Genomic DNA, 18,923 nt, shown 5'->3' with positions numbered 1-18,923 from the left:
CTCATAGAAACGTTTAAAATTCTGATGGGTTTAGACAGGTTAGATGCAGGAAGAATGTTCCCAATGTTGGGGAAGTCCAGAACCAGGGGTCACAGTCTAAGGATAAGGGGTAAGCCATTTAGGACCGAGATGAGGAGAAACTTCTTCACCCAGAGAGTGGTGAACCTGTGGAATTCTCTACCACAGAAAGTTGTTGAGGCCAATTCACTAAATATATTCAAAAAGGAGTTAGATGAAGTCCTTACTACTAGGGAGATCAAGGGGTATGGCGAGAAAGCAGGAATGAGGTATTGAAGTTGCATGTTCAGCCATGAACTCATTGAATGGCGGTGCAGGCTAGAAGGGCCAAATGGCCTACTCCTGCACCTATTTTCTATGTTTCTATGTTACATAAAAAAATATGGCACCGAGCTACATAAGAAATTAGGGCAGATGACCAAAAGCTTAGTCAAAGAGGTAGGTTTTAAGGACTGTCTTAAAGGAGGAAAGAGAGGCGGAGAGGTTTAGGTAGGGAGTTCCAGAGCTTGGGACCTAGGCAGCTGCAGGCACGGTCACCGATGGTTGATTATAATCAGCGATGCCCAAGGGAGCAGAATTTGAGGAACGCAGATATCTCTGGGGGGGGGGGCGGGTTAAGGAGATTACAGAGAAAGGGAGGGGCAAGGCCATGGAGGTATTTGAAAACAAGGAGGAGAATTTTGAAATCGAGGCAATGCTTAACCGGGAGCTAATGTAGATCAGTGAGCACAGGGGTGATGGGTGAACGGGAGTTGGTGTGAATTAGAACACGGGCAGCCGAGTTTTGGATGATCTCTAGTTTACGTAGGGTAGAATGTGGGAGGCCAGCCAGGTGTGCGTTGGAATAGTCAAGTCTAGAGGTAACAAAGGCATGGATGAGGATTTCAGCAGATGAGCTGAGGCAGGGGCGGAGATGGGCAATGTTACGGAGGTTGAAATAGGCGGTCTTAATTATCCCGCGGATATGTAGTCGGAAGCTCATTTCAGGGTCAAATATGACACCAAGATTGCGAACAGTCTGGTTCAGCCTCAGACAGATGCTAGGGAGAGGGATGGAGTCGGCGAGCAGGGAACGGTATTTGTGACAGGGACCAAAGACAATGGCTTCAGTCTTCCCAATATTTAATTGGAGAACATTTCCGCTCATCCAGTACTGGATGTCAGATAAGCAGTGTGTCAAGTTTAGAGACTGTGCAAGGATCGAGAGAAGTGGTGGTGAGGTAGAGCTGGGTGTTGTCAGCATACATGTGGAAACTGATGCTGTATTTTCGGATGATGTTGCCAAGGGGCAGCATACAGATGCGAAATAGGAGGGGGCCAAGGATAGATCCCTGGGGGTCACCAGAGATAATGATGCGGGAGTGGGAAGAGAAGCCATTGCAGATGATTTTATGGCTCGATAAGAATGGAACCAGGCGAGTGCAGTCCCAGCTGGACGATGGTGGAGAGGTGTTGGAGGAGGATGGAGTGGTCAAGTGTGTCAATGGCTGCAGACAGGTCGAGAAGAACGAGGAGGGAAAGTTTACCTTTGTCCTCTTTATTTTTTTTTTTTTTTTTTGGGGCATTAAAATCATATAATTTACAAGTGCCTCCTATAAAAGGGGAGGGGGAACACTAAAACCTGGCAATTAAAACAAATTAAACTTTAAAACATAAAATCAAATTAAAATTTGGTTGCCGGGGGTGATGATGCACTCCAGTCCCTCCGGCGCCCACCTCTCGCGGAAGGCCACGAGTGTACCGGTGGACACCGCGTGCTCCATCTCCAGGGACACCCTGGCCCGGATGTAGGCGCGGAAGAGAGGCAGGCAGTTGGGTTGAACGACCGCCCGCTGCCTGGACCGGCTGATGGCACCCTTGGCCGTGCCCAGGAGCAGTCCTACGAGGAGGCCCTCGGACCTACACGCTCCCCTCCGCACAGAGTGCCCAAAGATCAGGAGTGTGGGACTGAAGTGCTGCCAGAAATTGAGGAGCAGCCCCTTTAAATAATGAAACTGGGGCTGCAACCTCGCACACTCCATAAAAACATGGAACACGGACTCTTACAGACCGCAGAAATTGCAGGCGGCCTGGGAGCCCGTGAACCGGCTTAAAAATTTGTTGCACAGGACTGCTCCGTGCACCACCCTCCAGGCCAAGTCCCTGATAAATAGTGGGAGGACTCCCGCGTAGAGTGCCCTCCATCGGGGACCCCCGCCTCCTCCGGACGGCAAGATGTTGCGCCATGGCGTGTCCGGACGGCAAACGAGGATGGCAAGGTTGAGAGTGTGCAGGAGCAAGTTTACCTTTGTCACAGTCACAAAGGATGTCAGCTGTGACTTTGATGAGAGCTATTTTGGTACTGTGGCAGGGGCGGAAACCGGATTTGAGGGATTCAAAGATGGAGTTCTGGGAAAGATGGGCATGGATTTGAGAGATGACAACATCTTAAAGGGCTCTGGAGAGGAAAGGGAGGTTGGAGATGGGACAGTAATTTCCAAGGATAGGAGAGTCAAGGATTGCTTTCTTGAAGAGGGGTGATGGCGGCAGGTTTGAGGGAAAGGGGAACAGTACCTGTGAAGAGAGTTAACAGTATCAGCAAACATGCGAGCCATAAAGGAAGTTGGGTGGTCAGCAGTTTAGTGGGAATAGGGTCGAGGGAGCAGAAAGTGGGTCTCATGGACAAAATGAATGTGGAGAGGTCAAGAGGGGAGATCGGAGAGTAACTGGAGAAAAATGCGAATTCAGAGCAAGGGCAGGGGGGAACCTTAGAGGAAGTTTGACCCAGACGGCCAGGGGAAGGAAGGAAAGTGGCAGAGGAAGCTGATTGGATGGTCTCAATCTTAGAGACAAAGAAGTCCATGAGCTCCTCGCACATGTTGTTGGAGGCAAGTGTGGAGGAAACAGGGGAGAGGGGTTTAAGACGACGGTTAGCAGTAGTGAATAGTAGCCAGGGATTATCTTTGTATTCCAGAATGATCGTGGAATAGTGAGCAATTTTGGCAGACAAGAGTAGGACCCGATAATGCTTTATGTGGTCCAGCCAGATTTGGCAGTGAATGGCTAAACCAGATATCCGCCATATCCATTCAAGTCTGCGTCTCTTGGACTTGAGGGAGCGAAGATGAGGGCCGTACAGGGGGAAAGGTCAGGGTGAGAGAGAGTAATGGTTTTAATAGGGACTAGGACATCAAAGATGGTGGTGGGGGTGTGGTTGAGCAGATCGGTAACTGCACAAATATTGTAGTGAATGGAGGGCCAAAGGCTGGACAGTTGGGATTTCGGAGTGCAGTTGTAAGAGAGTTGGGAGAAAATTTTTTTTCCAGGAGCGGACACAAAAGGATGTAGGGTTGGGTGGAGGAAGGGAGATGTGGGTGGAGAGCGATACAAGGATGTGATCAGAGATGGCCTTATCTTCGATTGAATAGTAACAAAACATGCGGTATGTCAGCGAAGACGGGGCGTTTGGAAGCAGGAAGTCATGTGGTGGAACTTCCAGGAATATGTTGAACCAGAATTGGCACCCTGGAAGGTGTGGGAGGGGAGGGGGAACAGTGCGTGCAAAGCCAACGTTCTTCAGGAATCATTACTGGAAAGTGCAGGTGTGGAATTTGAGTGAGCCCTAACAGCCAAATATCCCATCATCACTCACTGCCTTAGTCACTTAGCTCTGAAACTAGTGACAGCATTTAGTAAAATAATACGCTAACAAGAGTTACAATGAAGTGGGTCTCATAGAGGTTCAGCTCTTTTAAGAGACCCATCTGCTTTCCTCTTGGTCCTCTCCTCATCCAGCTCCTGTCTACTACCTTTCCTGGCATCAATGGTAACGCGCTCTGTTCACACTGTCCTTCTTTCAAAAACATCATCACAAAAAAACTCAACCTCGACTTCTCTGTCCCCCTCAAATTCTACTCTATTTTTGACCTATTCCTTGTCCAAGCTCCTTGAATATGCCATTCTCTCACAGTAATAGTAGTTACCTTTCCACAATTCCCTATTTGATTCCATTCAGTACATTTCTGTGCTGCCCACGGCACCAAAAACACCTTGGTCAAAGGCACTGCCTCTGTGACTGCGATCATGTGCAGTATCTTTCCTTGTCCTCATCGACTTCACTACAACATCTTCTTCATAGTCTTCCCTCCATAGCCCACCTCCGGTAGATTCTCCAGCGATTGCACTCTTACTTGTCCTGACACAATCAATTCATCTTCTGCAATTGCTTCTCCTTCAGTTGCCACACAGCCACCTCCAGAATTCCCGGATGTTGTAGCCTTAGCTCTCAACTCTTCCTCATCTTCAACCTTCTCCTCGGTGATATCATCCATAACATGGAATCAGCTTCCACATGCAAGTTGATAACATCCAGTTTTACTGCTCAACCATCTCTCGCAACCCTATGACCTCTGCATTATCCTGTTTGATATTAAGTCATGGATAAATCAGAATTTTCTCCAATTAAATATTGGGAAGAATGAAGCCATTGTTTCCATCTCCCACCAAGAAATGTTGCACACTTGTTATTGCCTTCATGCCTCCCTGGCTGTTTGCTCAGATTGAACTAAACTGCACTCAACTGTGGCATTTTGTTTAATTCAGAACCAAGTTTTAAATACTATAGCTTATCCACTGCTAATTCAGGAGAAACTTTTTTACCCAGAGAGTGGTAAGAATGTGGAACTCACTACCACAAGGGATAGTTGAGGCGAACAGCATTGATGCATTCAAGAGGAAGCTAGATAAACATATGAGGGAGAAAGGAATAGAAGGATATGCTGATAGGGTTAGATGAAGAGGAGTAGGAAGAGGCTCATATGGAGCATAAACACCAGCATAGATCAGTTGCGTCAAATGGCCTGTTTCTGTGCTGTGTTCTTTGTAATTCTATGGATGTTTATTTCCATCTTGCAGCATTGCCTGCTTCCACCCATATTTTACCTATTCACAATTTTGTCTTCTCTACACATGACTTTTTCAAGGGCCCCCTTGCCAGCCTCCCATCCTCCACAAACTTCAAATCATCTACAGCTCTGCCGTCCACAACCTGTTCTACACTAAGTCCCACTCCCCACAACCTCCCATCCTTACTGAGCTCCTTGTCACCCAATAGATTGAATTTAAAATTCTCCTGCTCGTCTACAAATCTCTTCACAGCTTCATTTCACCTTATCTCTGCAACCTTCTCCAATCCAATGTCCTTTCCCCACACTCTGATTCTATTAACCTGGCCTCTTCCCCATACTCCCCGCTCCATCTTCCGTGGCAGAGCCTTCAGCTATGACAGCACTACGTTTTGGAATTCCCTCTTTAAATACCCCCAGCTCTCTCCCAATATTTAAAACCCACATCTTCAACCAGGCTTTTCATCACCTCTTCCAACTCACCCACAAAGGCCAGGTGCTTGCTCCTTTTTTCTCTCTGTGAAGGACCTTGAGACATTTTCTAGATTAAAAGCATTATACTAATGCAAGTTGTTGTACAGAGCAAAAAGACTGACTCATAAAAACTATGCATACTTACCCCTTGATTTTCTGCATCTGGTCAATGGTTTCTGGGAGAGGAATATTGGCTGTTTCAGGCAGAAACAAGACCAGAATTGCTGACACTACTGTTAAACTCCCCATCAGAGTAAAAGGCAGAAACTCATGATGAATACCTGTGAAAATATAGACCATACATTGTAAGGTGAAGACCAACACATCAACATAAAGCCATAGGCGCAACATGTCACACAGGTCTTGTGGTGTATTTTCAATGTAGGTTCATTCAAATAATGCAGCGACTTTTTTTTCATTTCATTTTTGAAGTTAGTTTTTTCCTGCCTGTTTTTGACCCTTTTTCAAGTACCATTTCCCAGTGAAATGGTTGGTAACTTGTTCCCAATCAGCAACTGGAGAATTGGTTTGGAATTACTTTGGTTTTTCCTCACAATTTCTGGTGAAGCAACCTGGATAGATTAGGAATTTATTGCATGAATAATTATAAAGATCAAACCAACAAGCTGCCATTCTGTGATGTAGTGCATTAGGACACCAACATGCTGTGCCATGGTTTCAGATATGTTGTGTATTTACTACAGAATGTTCTGCATACTACGGCAAATGCAACCATTGCTTTGCTCTTGATTTCATTCTTGGAACAAGTGACTATCATCCAAAAACATGTCAAGTTCCACATGTACTCCCACCCAGCTCGACCTCACCATCTCTCTCAACCCCTCCACTGTTTCTGATTTGTCATGCTGCTTGTCCGACACCCTGTCCTGAATGAGTAGATATTTCCTCCAACTAAATATTAGGCAGATCGAAGCCATTGTCTTTGGTCCTCGTCAAAAACTGCGTTCCATAGTTACTGACTCCATCCCTCTCCTGACAACTGTCTTTGATGCTGAAGTAGACTATTTGTAGCAACCTTTGCATCCTATTTGGGCGCAAGATGAGTTTCCGACCACATATCCACTTCATCAACAAGATTGTCTACTGCTACCTCCATAACATTGCCCATCTCCAGCCCTGTCTCACCTCATCTGCTGATGAAACTCTCATCCATGCCTTTGTTACTTCTAGACTTGATTATGCTCATGCTCTCCTGGCTCGCCTCCAAGCTTCCACCCTCCAGAAACTTGAACTCATTCAAAACTCTGCTGCCCGTGTCCTAATTCGCACCAAGTCCCGTTCATCTATCACCTCTGTGCTCACTGACTTACATTAGCTCCCCGTCCGGCAATGCCTCAATTAAAAAATTCTCATCCTTGTTTTCAAATTCCTCCATGGCCTCGCCCCTCCCTATCTCTATAATCTCCTCCAGTCCCACTACTGTCCTTGTCTGACTCCAGATCCACAGCAAAATGGTTGACTCTTAACTGCCCTCTCAAATGGCCTCGTAAGCCACTCAGTTGTAACAAAACCACTACGAAAAAAAATAATTAAACCGGACGGACCACCAGGTATCAACTTTGTGGTCCGGCTTTGGACACGACAATGGCACACCCAGCCCAATCGACCCTGCAAAGTCCTCCTCAATAACATCTGAGGACTTCTGCCAAAATTGGGAGAGCTGTCCCGCAGACTAGTCAAGCAGTAGCCTGACATAGTCACAGTCACTGAATCATACCTTTCAGGCTATGTTGCAGACTCCTTCATCACCATCCCTGGGTATGTCCTGTTCCACCAGTGAGACAGACGCACCAGAAGTAGGGGCACAGTGGGATATAGTCAGAGTCCTGAACATTGACTCATGGCTTCAGGTCAAGCATGGGCAAAGAAACCTCCTGCTGATTTCCACCTACATCTCTCCCTCAGTTGATGAATCAGTACCCCTCAATGTTGACCACCACTTGGAAGAAGCCTCAAGGGTAACAAGGGAACAAAATGTACTCTCGGTGGGGGACTTCAATGTCCATCACTCTGTAGCACCACTACTGACTGAGCTGGCCGCGTCCTGAAGGACATAGCTGTCAGACTGGGCCTGCGGCAGGTGGTGAGAACCAACAAGGGGGAAGAACCTACTTGACCTTGTCCTCGCCAATCTACCTGTCGCATCTGTCCTGACAGCATTGGTAGCAGTTGACCACAGCACAGTCCTGTGGAGACAAAGTCCCATCTTCACACTGAGGACACCCTCCATCGTGTTGTGTGGCACTACCAGCATGCTAAATGGGATAGATTCAGAACATATCTAGCAGCTCAAAACTGGGCATCCATGAGGCGCAGTGGGCCATCAGCAGCAGCAGAATTGTATTCCACCACAATATGTAACCTTATGGCCCGGCATAAACCTTATTCTACCATTACCATCAAGCCAGGGGGCCAACCCTGGTTCAATGAGGAGTGCAGAAGAGGATATCAAGAACAGCACCAGGCGTACTTAAAAATGAGGTCCTAACCTGGGGACAGTGCAACACAGGACTACATGCATGCTAAACAGTGGAAGCAGCATGCTTTAGACGGGGCTAAGCGATCCCACAATTAACGGATCGTATCAAAGCTCTGCAGTCCTGCCATATCCAGTTGTGAATGATGGGAGGACATTTAAACAACCAACAGGAGGAGGCGGCTCCATGAATATCCCCATCCTCAATGATGGCGGATCCCAGCACGCAAGTGCAAAAGACAAGGCTGAAACGTTTGCAACCATCTTCAGCCAGAAGTGCCGAGTGAATAATGCATATTGGCCTCATCCTGAGGTTTCCACCATCACAGAAGCCGGTCTTCACCCAACTCAATTCACTTCACATTATATCAAGAAAAGGTTGAGCGCATTTTATACAGCAAACGCTATGGGCCCCGACAACATCCTGGCTGTCATGCTGAAGACTTGTGCTCCAGAACTAGCTGCACCTCTAGCCAAGCTGTTCCAGTACAGCTACAACACTGGAATCTATCCAACAATGTGGAAAACTTCCCAGGTATGTCCTGTCTACAAAAAGCAGGGCAAATCCAATCCAGACAATTATTACCCCATCAGTCTACTCTCAATTATCAGCAAAGTGATGAAAGGTGTGGTCAACAGTGAACAGTGAAGCGGCACTTACCAATAACCTGCTCATCAATGCTCAGTTTGCATTCTTCCAGGAACACTATGCTCTAGACCTCATAGAAACATAGAAAGGAGTAGGCCATTTGGCCCTTCGAGCCTGCACCGCCATTCAATAAGATCATGGCTGATCATTCCTTCAATACCCCTTTCCTGCTTTCTCTCCATACCCCTTGATCCCCTTAACCGTAAGAGCCATATCTAACTCCCTCTTGAATATATCCAGTGAACTGGTATCAACAATTCTCTGCGGCAGGGAATTCCACAGGTTAACAAGTTTCTCCTCATCTCAGTCCTAAATGGCCTACCCCTTAGCCTAAGACTACGTCCCCTGGTTCTGGAGTTCCCCAACATCGGGAACATTCTTCCTGCATCTAACCTGTCCAGTCCCGTCAGAATCTTATATGTTTCTATGAGATCGCCTCTCATCCTTCTAAACTCCAGTAAATAAAGGCCCAGTTGATCCAGTCTCTCCTCATATGTCAGTCCCGCCATCCCAGGAATCAGTCTGGTGAACCTTCGCTGCACTCCCTCAATACAAGAACATCCTTCCTCAGATTAGGAGACCAAAACTGAACACAATATTCCAGGTGAGGCATCACCAAGGCCCTGTACAACTGCAGTAAGACCTCCCTGCTTCTATATTCAAATCCCCTAGCCATGAAGGCCAACATATCGTTGGCCTTCTTCACCGCCTGCTGTACCTGCGTGCCCACTTTCAGTGACTGATGAACCATGATACCCAGGTCTCGTTGCACCTCCCCTTTTCCTAGTCTGCCGCCATTCAGATAATATTCTGCCTTCGTGTTTTTGCCCACAAAATGGATAACCTCACATTTATCCACATTATACTGCATCTGCCATGCATTTGCCCACTCACCTAACCTGTCCAAGTCACCCTACAGCCTCTTAGCATCCTCCTCACAGCTCACGCTGCCACCTAGTTTAGTGTCATCTGCAAACTTGGAAATATTACATTCTATTCCTTCATCCAAATCGTTAATGTATATTGTAAAGAGCTGGGGTCCCAGCACTGAGCCCTGCGGCACTCCACTAGTCACTGCCGGCCATTCTGAAAAGGACCCGTTTATCCCGACTCTCTGCTTCCTGTCTGCCAACCAGTTCCCTATCCACGTCAGTATATTACCCCCAATACCATGTGCTTTGACTTTGCACAGCAATCTCTTGTGCGGTACCTTGTCAAAAGCCTTTTGAAAGTCCAAATACACCACATCCACTGGCTCTCCCTTGTCCACTCTGCTAGATTTGTCAAGCATGATTTCCCTTTCATAAATCCATGCTGACTTGATCCGATCCTGTCACCGCTTTCCAAATGCGCTGCTATTTCGTCCTTCATGATCGATTCCAACATTTTCCCCACTACTGATGTCAAGCTAACCGGTCTATAATTACCCGTTTTCTCTTTCACTCCTTTTTTAAAAAGTGGTGTTACATTAGCTACACTCCAGTCCATAGGAACTGATCCAGAGTCCATAGACTGTTGGAAAATGATCACCAATGCATCCACTATTTCGAGGGCCACTTCCTTGAGCACTCTGAGATGCAGACTATCAGGCCCCGGGGATTTATCGGCCTTCAATCCCATCAATTTCCCTAACACAATTTCACGCCTAATAAGGATATCCTTCAGTTCCTCCTGCTCACTAGACCCACTGTCCCCTAGTACCTTCAGAAGGTTATTTGTAACTTCCTTCGTGAAGACAGAACCGAAGTATTGGTTTAATTGGTCTGCCATTTCTTTGTTCCCCATTATAATTTAACCTGAATCCAACTGCAAGGGGCCTATGTTTGTTTTTACTAATCTTTTTCGCTTCACATATTTATAGAAGCTTTTGCAGTCAGTTTTTATATTCCCTGCAAGCTTCTGCTCGTATTCTATTTTCCCCCTCCTAATTAAACCCTTAGTCCTCCTCTGTTGAATTCTAAATTTCTTCCAGTCCTCAGGTTTGTTGCTTTTTCTAGCCAATTTATATGCCTCTTGGCTTTAACACTATCCTTAATTTCCTTTGTTAGCCATGGTTGAGCCACCTTCTCAGTTTTATTTTTACTCCAGACAGGGATGTATATTTGCTGAAGCTCATCCATGTGATCTTTAAATGTTTGCCATTGCTTATCCACCGTCAACCCTTTTAGTATCGTTTGCCAGTCTATTCTAGACAATTAACTCCTCATACCGTCGAAGTTACCTTTCCTTAAGTTCAGGACCCTAGTTTCCGAATTAACTTTGTTACTCTCAATCTTAATAAGGAATTCTACCATATTATGATCACTTTTCCCCATTATAGCCTTGTTCCAAACATGGACAAAAGAACTGAATTCCAGATGTGAGGTGAGAGTGACTACCTTTGACATCAAGGCAGCATTTGATCGAGTGTGGCATCAAGGAACTCAAGTCTTCTTAGGCAGGCAGTCCCTCGGAGACGAGGATGACTTGCTTCCGCGCTAAAAATGAGCTCAATGGTGAGTGTGGCATCAAGGAGCTCTAGTAAAACTGAAGTTAATGGGAATCAGGGGCAACACTCCACTGGCTGGAGTCAAAGCTAGAATGAAGGAAGATGGTTGTGATTGTTGGAGGTCAATCATCTCAGCCCCAGGACATTGCTGCAGGAGTTCCTCAGGGCAGAGTCCTAGGCCCAACCATCTTCAGCTGCTTCATCAATGACCTTTCCTCCATCATGAGGTCAGAAGTGGAGATGTTCGCTGATGATTGCAGTGTTCAGTTCCATTCGAAACTCCTCCGATAATGAAGCAGTCCATGCCAGCACGCAGCAAGATCTGGATGGCATTCAGGTTCAGGCTGATAAGTGACAATTAACATTTGTGCCACATAAATGCTGGGCAATGACTATCTCCAATAAGCGAGAGTTTAACCACTGCCCCATTAAATTGAATGGCATTACCATCACCGAATCAAACACCATCAACATCCTGGGGGTCACCATTGACCAGAAACTTAATTGGAATAGCCACATAAATAGTGTTGCAACAAGAGCAGGTCAGAGGCTGGATATTCTGTGGTGAGTGTCTCACTTCCTGACTCCCCAAAGCCTTTCCACTATTTACAAGGCACAAGTCAATAATGTTATGGAATACTCTCCACTTGCCTGGATGAGTGGAGCTCCAACAACACTCAAGAAGCTCGACACCATCCAGGGCAAAGCAGCCTCTTGATTGGCACCCCATCCACCACCTTAAACATTCACTCTCTCCACCACCGGTGGAACGTGGCAGTAGTGTGTACCATCTACAATGTGCACTGCTGCGACTCGCAAAGGCTTCTTTGCCAGCACCTCCCAAATCCGTGACCTCTACCACTTAGAAGGACAAGGACAGCAGGTGCATGGGAACACCATCACCTGCATGCTCTCCTCCAAGTTACACACCACTCTGACTTGGAAATATATCGCCGTTCCTTCATCGTCGCTGGGTCAAACTCCTGCAACTCCCCGCACTCTCCTCCCGCCACAATAGCACAATGGAAATAACCTCACCGTACGACTGCGGCAGCTCAAGAAAGGGGTTCACCTTCACTTTCTCAAGGGCAATTAGGAATGGGCAACAAATGTTGTCCTAGCAGGCGACGCCTACATCCTATGAACAGAGCAAAAAAAAAATTCCAATCTACCTCAGCCAACTCGCCCCTTATAACTCCGTAATTGGCTTTATTTAAATTTAAGACCCTAGTTTTGGACTTAACCACATCACTCTCAAACTTAATTCGAACATATTATGATCACTCTTCCCCAGAGGATATTTTAGTATAAGATTATGAATTAACTTGTCTCATTACACAATACTATATCTAAAATAGCCTGTTTCCTGATTTGTTGCCAGCACTACCATATTGGAACTCAACGCTCCAGCTGAAGTCCTCTCTTAAGCTCGCACACCTAAACAAGCATTCAACAGCAGGAAGGACACCCCCCCCCACCACCAACACTATTTAAAGGAATCATAAACTACTCACAGGTTAGTTGCTGATTGATTTCTACTGACATTTGCTATGTCTGTAGACGTGTTTGGTGGTTTCTTGAGTTCTTTAAAGTTGACAAAGTATACAGGGAGCGGTGTGGCAGATGCTGAAGGACTTTGTTCTGACTTCCAAGGATTCTGCACAGACCACTCGCTTGCAAACAAGAGTGCAGTAATAGGCATTCCACTTTGTCTACATGACAGGCAGAATGAACAGAGATGACAAAGAGCAGGATAGTCTGCTAGCAGAGGGAGAAGGAGAAGGGCTCTCAGCAGGAGGCCATCTCGCCCAGCATGCTCAGGGAGCAATACGCCTACCTGAACCTCAGTGACAAAGTGTGTCAGACATCTGTTCACTAAGGACGTCCTCACTGAAATTTCCCACATGCTGCAGCCAGAACTGCAATCTTAGCAGGGCGAGGACCACCTTACCAGTGACTGTGAAGGTGACCATGAACTTTTATGTGTCGGGCTCCTTCCAGGCTGGAGCAGGAGTTATTTGCAAAGTCTCCCACTTTGGCATCCACTGTTGTGTAAGGGAGGTAACTAAGTATCTGTATTCCAAGAGCGCTAAATACATTTCATTCTCTCCGACCAGAGAGCAGCAGATGAAGTGAGCATGCACCTTCACGAGGATTGCAGGCTTTCGCATGCTGCAGGGTGCCATTGATTGCACGCATTTCATTTTGCGGGCACCACATGTAAACTCTGAATGAACCGCAATCAAAAATGATTCCACTCCCTCAATGTCCAGCTGGTGTGTGACCTGCGTCTGTGCACATAGAGGCTGAAGTCCAGGACATAGTTGACGTATTTACTGAGGTGTACGAAAGCATAGGCCTTACGGTAAACATCCGTAAGACAAAGGTCCTCCACTAGCCTGTCCTCACCGCACATCACTGCCCCCCAGTCATCAAGATCCACGGCGCGGCCCTGAACAACTTGGACAATTTCACATATCTCCGGAGCCTCTTATCAACAAGAGCAGGCATCGATGACGAGATTCGGCACTGCTTCCAGTGCGCCAGTGCAGCCTTCGGCCGCCTGAGGAAAAGAGTGTTCGAAGACCAGGCCCTCAAATCTACCACCAAGCTCATTGTCTACAGAGCTGTAGTAATACCGCCCTCATGTATGGCTCAGAGACATGGACCATGTAGAGTAGACACCTCAAGTCGCTGGAGAAATACCACCAACAATGTCTCCGCAAGATCCTACAAATTAGCATTGTTGTTGCCAAATTAAGTTAATCTAGGGGTTATGTCATGGCAGGAGAGCTCGGACACATGTTATGCTCCTCCTGTACTATGTGGGAAGTCAGGGATGCTTCCGGTGTCCCTGACTACTAACGTGTGCGTGAAGTGTTTCCTGCTGCAGCTTCTGACAGACTGCATTGCGGCACTGGAGCTGCGGGTGGATTCACTCTGGAGCATGCACGATGCTGAGAATGACGTGAATAGCACCTTTAGTGAGTTGGTCTTACCGCAGGTAAAGGGTACACAGCCAGATAGGGAATGGGTGACCAAATGGAAGAGCAGTGCAAGGAAGGTAGTGCAGGGGTTCGCTGCGGTCATCCCCCTGCAAAACAGATACACCGCTTTGGGTATTGTTGAGGGGAATGACTCATCAGGGGAGGGCAGCAGCAGCCAAGTTCATGGCACCGTGGGTGGCTCTGCTGCACAGCAGAGCAGGAAAAAGAGTGGGAGAGCTATAGTGATAGGGGATTCAATTGTAAGGGGAATCGATAGACGTTTCTGCAGCCGCAACCGAGACTCCAGCATGGTATGTTGCCTCCCTGGTGGAAGGGTCAAGGATGTCTCGGAGCGGGTGCAGGGCATTCTGAAAAGGGAGGATGAACAGCCAGTTGTCGTGGTGCATAGGTACCAACAATATAGCTAAAAAACTTGATGAGGTCCTACAAAATGAATTTAGGGAGCTAGGAGCTAAATTAAAAACTAGGACCTCAAAAGTAGTAATCACAGGATTGTTACCAATGCCACGTGCTAGTCAGAGTAGGAATCGCAGGATAGCTCAGATGAATGCGTGGCTTCAGGAGCGGTGCAGAACGGAGGGATTCAAATTCCTGGGACATTGGAACCGGTTCTGGGGGAGGTGGGACCAGTACAAACCGGATGGTCTGCACTTGGGCAGGACCGGAACCAATGTCCTAGGGGGAGTGTTTGCTAGTGCTGTTGGGAAGGAGTTAAACTAATGTGGCAGGGGGATGGGAACCTATGCAGGGAGACAGAGGGAAATAGAATCGGTTGAAGCAAAAGATAGAAAGGAGAATAGTAAAAGTGGAGGGCAGAGAAACCTAAGGCAAAAAGCAGTGAGGGCCACATTACAGCAAAATTCTAAAGGGGCAAAGTGCGTTAGAAAGACAAGCCTGAAGGCTCTGTGCCTCAATGCGAGGAGTATTCGGAATAAGGTGGACGAATTAACTGCGCAGATAGCAGTTAACGGGGATGATGTAATTGGCATCATGGAGACATGGCTCCAGGGTGACCAAGGCTGGGAACTCAACATCCAGGGGTATTCAACATGTAGGAAGGAAAGACAGAATGGAAAAGGAGGCAGGGTGGCATTGCTGGTTAAAGAGGAAATTAATGCAATAGTAAGAAAGGACATTAGCTTGGATGATGTGGAATCAGTATGGGTGGAGCTACGGAATACCAAGGGGCAGAAAACGCTAGTGGGAGTTGTTTACAGACCACCAAACAGTAGTAGTAAGGTTGGGGACAGCATCAAACAAGAAATTAGGGATGCATGCAATAAAGGTACAGCAGTTATCATGGGTGACCTTAATCTACATATTGATTGGGCTCACCAAACTGATAGCAATGCGGTGGAGGATTTCCTGGAGTGTATTAGGGATGGTTTTCTGAACCAATATATCGAGGAACCAACCAGGAAGCTGGCCATCCGAGACTGGGTGATGTGTAATGAAAAAGGACGAATTAGCAATCTTGTTGTGCGAGACCTCTTGGGGAAGAGTGACCATAACATGGTAGAATTGTTTATTAGCATGGAGAGTGACACAGTTAATTTAGAAACTAGGGTCCTGAACTTAAGGAAAGGTAACTTCGATGGTTTGAGTCGTGAATTGACTAGAATAGACTGGCAAATGATTCTCAAAGGATTGACGGTGGATAGGCAATGGCAAATATTTAAAGATCACATGGATGAACTTCAGCAATTGTACATCCCTGTCTGGAGTAACAATAAAACGGGGAAGGTGGCTCAACCGTAGCTAACAAGGAAAATTAAGGATAGTGTTAAATCCAAGGAAGAGGCATATAAATTGGTCAGAAAAAGCAGCAAACCTGAGGACTGGGAGAAATTTAGAATTCAGCAGAGGAGGACAAAGGGTTTAATTAAGAGGGGAAAATAGAGTACAAGAAGCAGCTTGCCGGGAACATAAAAACTGACTGCAAAAGCTTCTATAGATATGTGAAGAGAAAAAGTTTAGTGAAGACAAACGAAGGTCCCTTGCAGTCGGATTCGGGTGAATTTATAATGGGGACAAAGAAATGGCAGACCAATTGAACAAATACTTTGGTTCTGTCTTCATGAAGAAAGACACAAATAACCTTCCGGAAGTACTAGGGGATCGAGGGTCTAGTGAGAAGAAGATACTGAAGGATATCCTTATTAGGCAGAAAATTGTGTTCGGGAAATTGATGGGATTGAAAGCCGATAAATCCCCGGGGCCTTATAGTCTGCATCTCAGAGTACTTAAGGAAGTGGCCCTCGAAATAGTGGATGCATTGGTGATCATTTTCCAACAGTCTATCGACTCTGGATCAGTTCCTATGGACTGGAGGGTAGCTAATGTAACACCACTTTTTAAAAAGGGAGGGAGAGAGAAAGCGGATAATTATAGACCGGTTAGCCTGACATCAGTGGTGGGGAAAATGTTGGAATCAATTATTAAGGATGAAATAACAACGCATTTGGAAAGCAGTGACGGGATCGGTCCAAGTCAGCATGGATTTATGAAGTGGAAATCATGCTTGACAAATCTTCTGGAATTTTTTGAGGATGTAACTAGTAGAGTGGACTAGGGAGAACCAGTGGATGTGGTGTATTTGGACTTTCAAAAGGCTTTTGACAAGGTCCCACACAAGAGATTGGTGTGCAAAATCAAAGCACATGGTATTGAGGGTAATATACTGACATGGATAGAGAACTGGTTGGCAGATAGGAAGCAGAGAGTCGGGATAAACAGGTCCTTTTCAGAATGGCAGGCAGTGACTAGTGGAGTGTCACAGGGCTCAATGCTGGGACCCCAGCTCTTTACAATATACATCAATGATTTGGATGAAGGAATTGAGTGTAATATCTCAAAGTTTGCAGATGACACTAAACTGGGTGGCGGTGTGAGCTGTGAGGGGGACGCTAAGAGGCTGCAGGGTGACTTGGACAGGTTAGGTGAATGGGCAAATGCATGGCAGATGCAGTATAATGTAGATAAATGTGAGGTTATCCACTTTGGCGGGAAAAACGTGAAGACAGAATATTATCTGAATGGTGGCAGATTAGGAAAAGGGGAGGTGCAGTGAGACCTGGGTGTCATGGTTCATCTGTCATTGAAAGTTGGCATTCAGGTACAGCAGGTGGTGAAGAAGGCAAATGGCATGTTGGCCTTCATAGCTAGGGGATTTTGAGTATAGGAGCAGTGAGGTCTTACTGCAGTTGTACAGGGCCTTGGTGAGGCCTCACCTGGAATATTGTGTTCAGTTTTGGTCTCCTAATCTGAGGAAGGACGTTCTTGCTATCGAGGCAGTACAGCGAAGATTCACCAGACTGATTCCCGGGACGGCTGGACTGACATATGAGGAGAGACTGGATCAACTGGGTCTTTATACATTGGAGTTTAGAAGGATGAGAGGGGATCTCATAGAAACATACAAGATTCTGACGGGACGAGACAGGTTAGATGCGGGTAGATTGTTCCCGATGTTGGGGAAGTCCAGAACCAGGGGACACAGTCTTAGGATAAGGGGTAGGCCATTTAGGACTGAGATGAGGAGAAACTTCTTCACTCAGAGAGTTGTTAACCTGTGGAATTCCCTGCCGCAGAGAGTTGTTGATGCCAGTTCATTGGATATATTCAAGAGTTACGGCTAAGGGGATCAAGGTTGGACCACAATTTGTGGGCCACTGTAAATTCACTGGCAGTAATGGCTCGGGAGGACAAAAAGACAGACAAGTATCCCATGTCGAATGTTAGCAAGAGATACAATGGCACCAAGAGCAGTTGGAAGTCAAGAGACATGGACATCTGGTGAGGCTTGCAGCAGTGCTAAGTGTGTGAGAGCTGAATGGCCTCCTTCTATGTCATAATTTTCTATGATTCTATATTGGCCTCAATATTTAAGTGGGGCCGTGAAGAGAGCGGAAGCTCGGATTTCAGAATGGGAAACCCAGGCGTGAAGGTTTCCTGGAAATCCTGCAATTAACTGCAGAATGTCTTACATTTTTCAGTGGATCTGTCGGGCCTCCGAGGAGCAGATAACAGGTCAGTGGGGGAAGTCGGCGATCTGATTGGAGGAAGGGCAGGGCGAAGATCGTGGGGGGATACCAGAGATCGCAGGGGGAGTCAGAAATCACGGGTGGGTGGGGAGTCGGAGATCGTGAAAGGGGTACAGAGTTGTGCTTGTTGAGCCTGGAGGAAACACACCTACTCCTGGCCCACAAGCAGTGCTGTAAATGCACGTATGGATCCAACCCTTCTCGCCTCCTTTTACCTGCGGGATCCTGTCGCTCTGGGAAATCTGGCCAATATTAGGTAAAAATAAAAAATGTTAACATAAAGGCACGCAGCCTCCTTAAGATTTTAGTGACCGACTCACCTCCAGAGAACAGATCGGTCGCTCGCCCCCATCCCGCCTCTGTTAAAACCGGAAGTGTTGAAGGTTGAAGGCAGGTTTCAAATTTTTAACCCACCCTTTCTTGGGGATTAAAATTACTCTCATCATATGTACAATGAAGTGATCGAGTAGATTTAGAAGGCTTAGACAAGGAATGTGGAATGCAAGTCAGAGCTCAGAGGCTCATTTAACCAAACTGTAATCATGTTACAGGATAGTTCAAGACTCACCTGCTGCTCCAGAAATGAGCTCCGGGGTACGGGTACTTTAATGGCTGGGAGTATTTTCAAGCCATACCGGCTGACAGCAAGTAAGTGGTAGGATGGGCTGCCGGATCCATCCAGCAGGTGTCCCATGATTGGGTCAGGGAGGGGGAAGGGTTGCAGGTAAGGCCCAAGTTTTCCGAATTGAGACTGGAGGAGCTGCTCCTCTTGGCCCCACACAGAAACTAAAATAATTTACCTGTTTACACGTTTCTGGCCACGTGGTCTTCCTCATGGTCTTTGCCTGGCAGTAAAATTTCCT

General features: G+C 46.6%; 1 protein-coding gene across 3 annotated transcripts in view; it reads right to left on the bottom strand.

Moving 5' to 3' along the window:
* LOC139262893 (organic cation/carnitine transporter 2-like) overlaps positions 1 to 18,923 on the bottom strand; it is a 162,750-nt gene that overhangs the window by 6,670 nt on the left and 137,157 nt on the right. For all 3 annotated transcript variants that reach the window (XR_011592991.1, XR_011592990.1, XM_070878149.1), the window contains exon 9: positions 5,521 to 5,656. Coding sequence is in view for 1 of the 3 variants with exons in the window: in XM_070878149.1 (XP_070734250.1) it covers positions 5,521 to 5,656 (136 nt within the window). In the remaining 2 variants the exon portion in view is untranslated. The remainder of the gene's footprint in view (positions 1 to 5,520; positions 5,657 to 18,923) is intronic.

This window comes from Pristiophorus japonicus, chromosome 4 (assembly GCF_044704955.1).
Source record: "Pristiophorus japonicus isolate sPriJap1 chromosome 4, sPriJap1.hap1, whole genome shotgun sequence".
Lineage (NCBI taxonomy): Eukaryota > Metazoa > Chordata > Chondrichthyes > Pristiophoridae > Pristiophorus > Pristiophorus japonicus.
The sequence above is the reverse complement of the archived record's forward strand: the minus strand, read 5'-3'. Positions and strand labels throughout refer to the sequence as shown.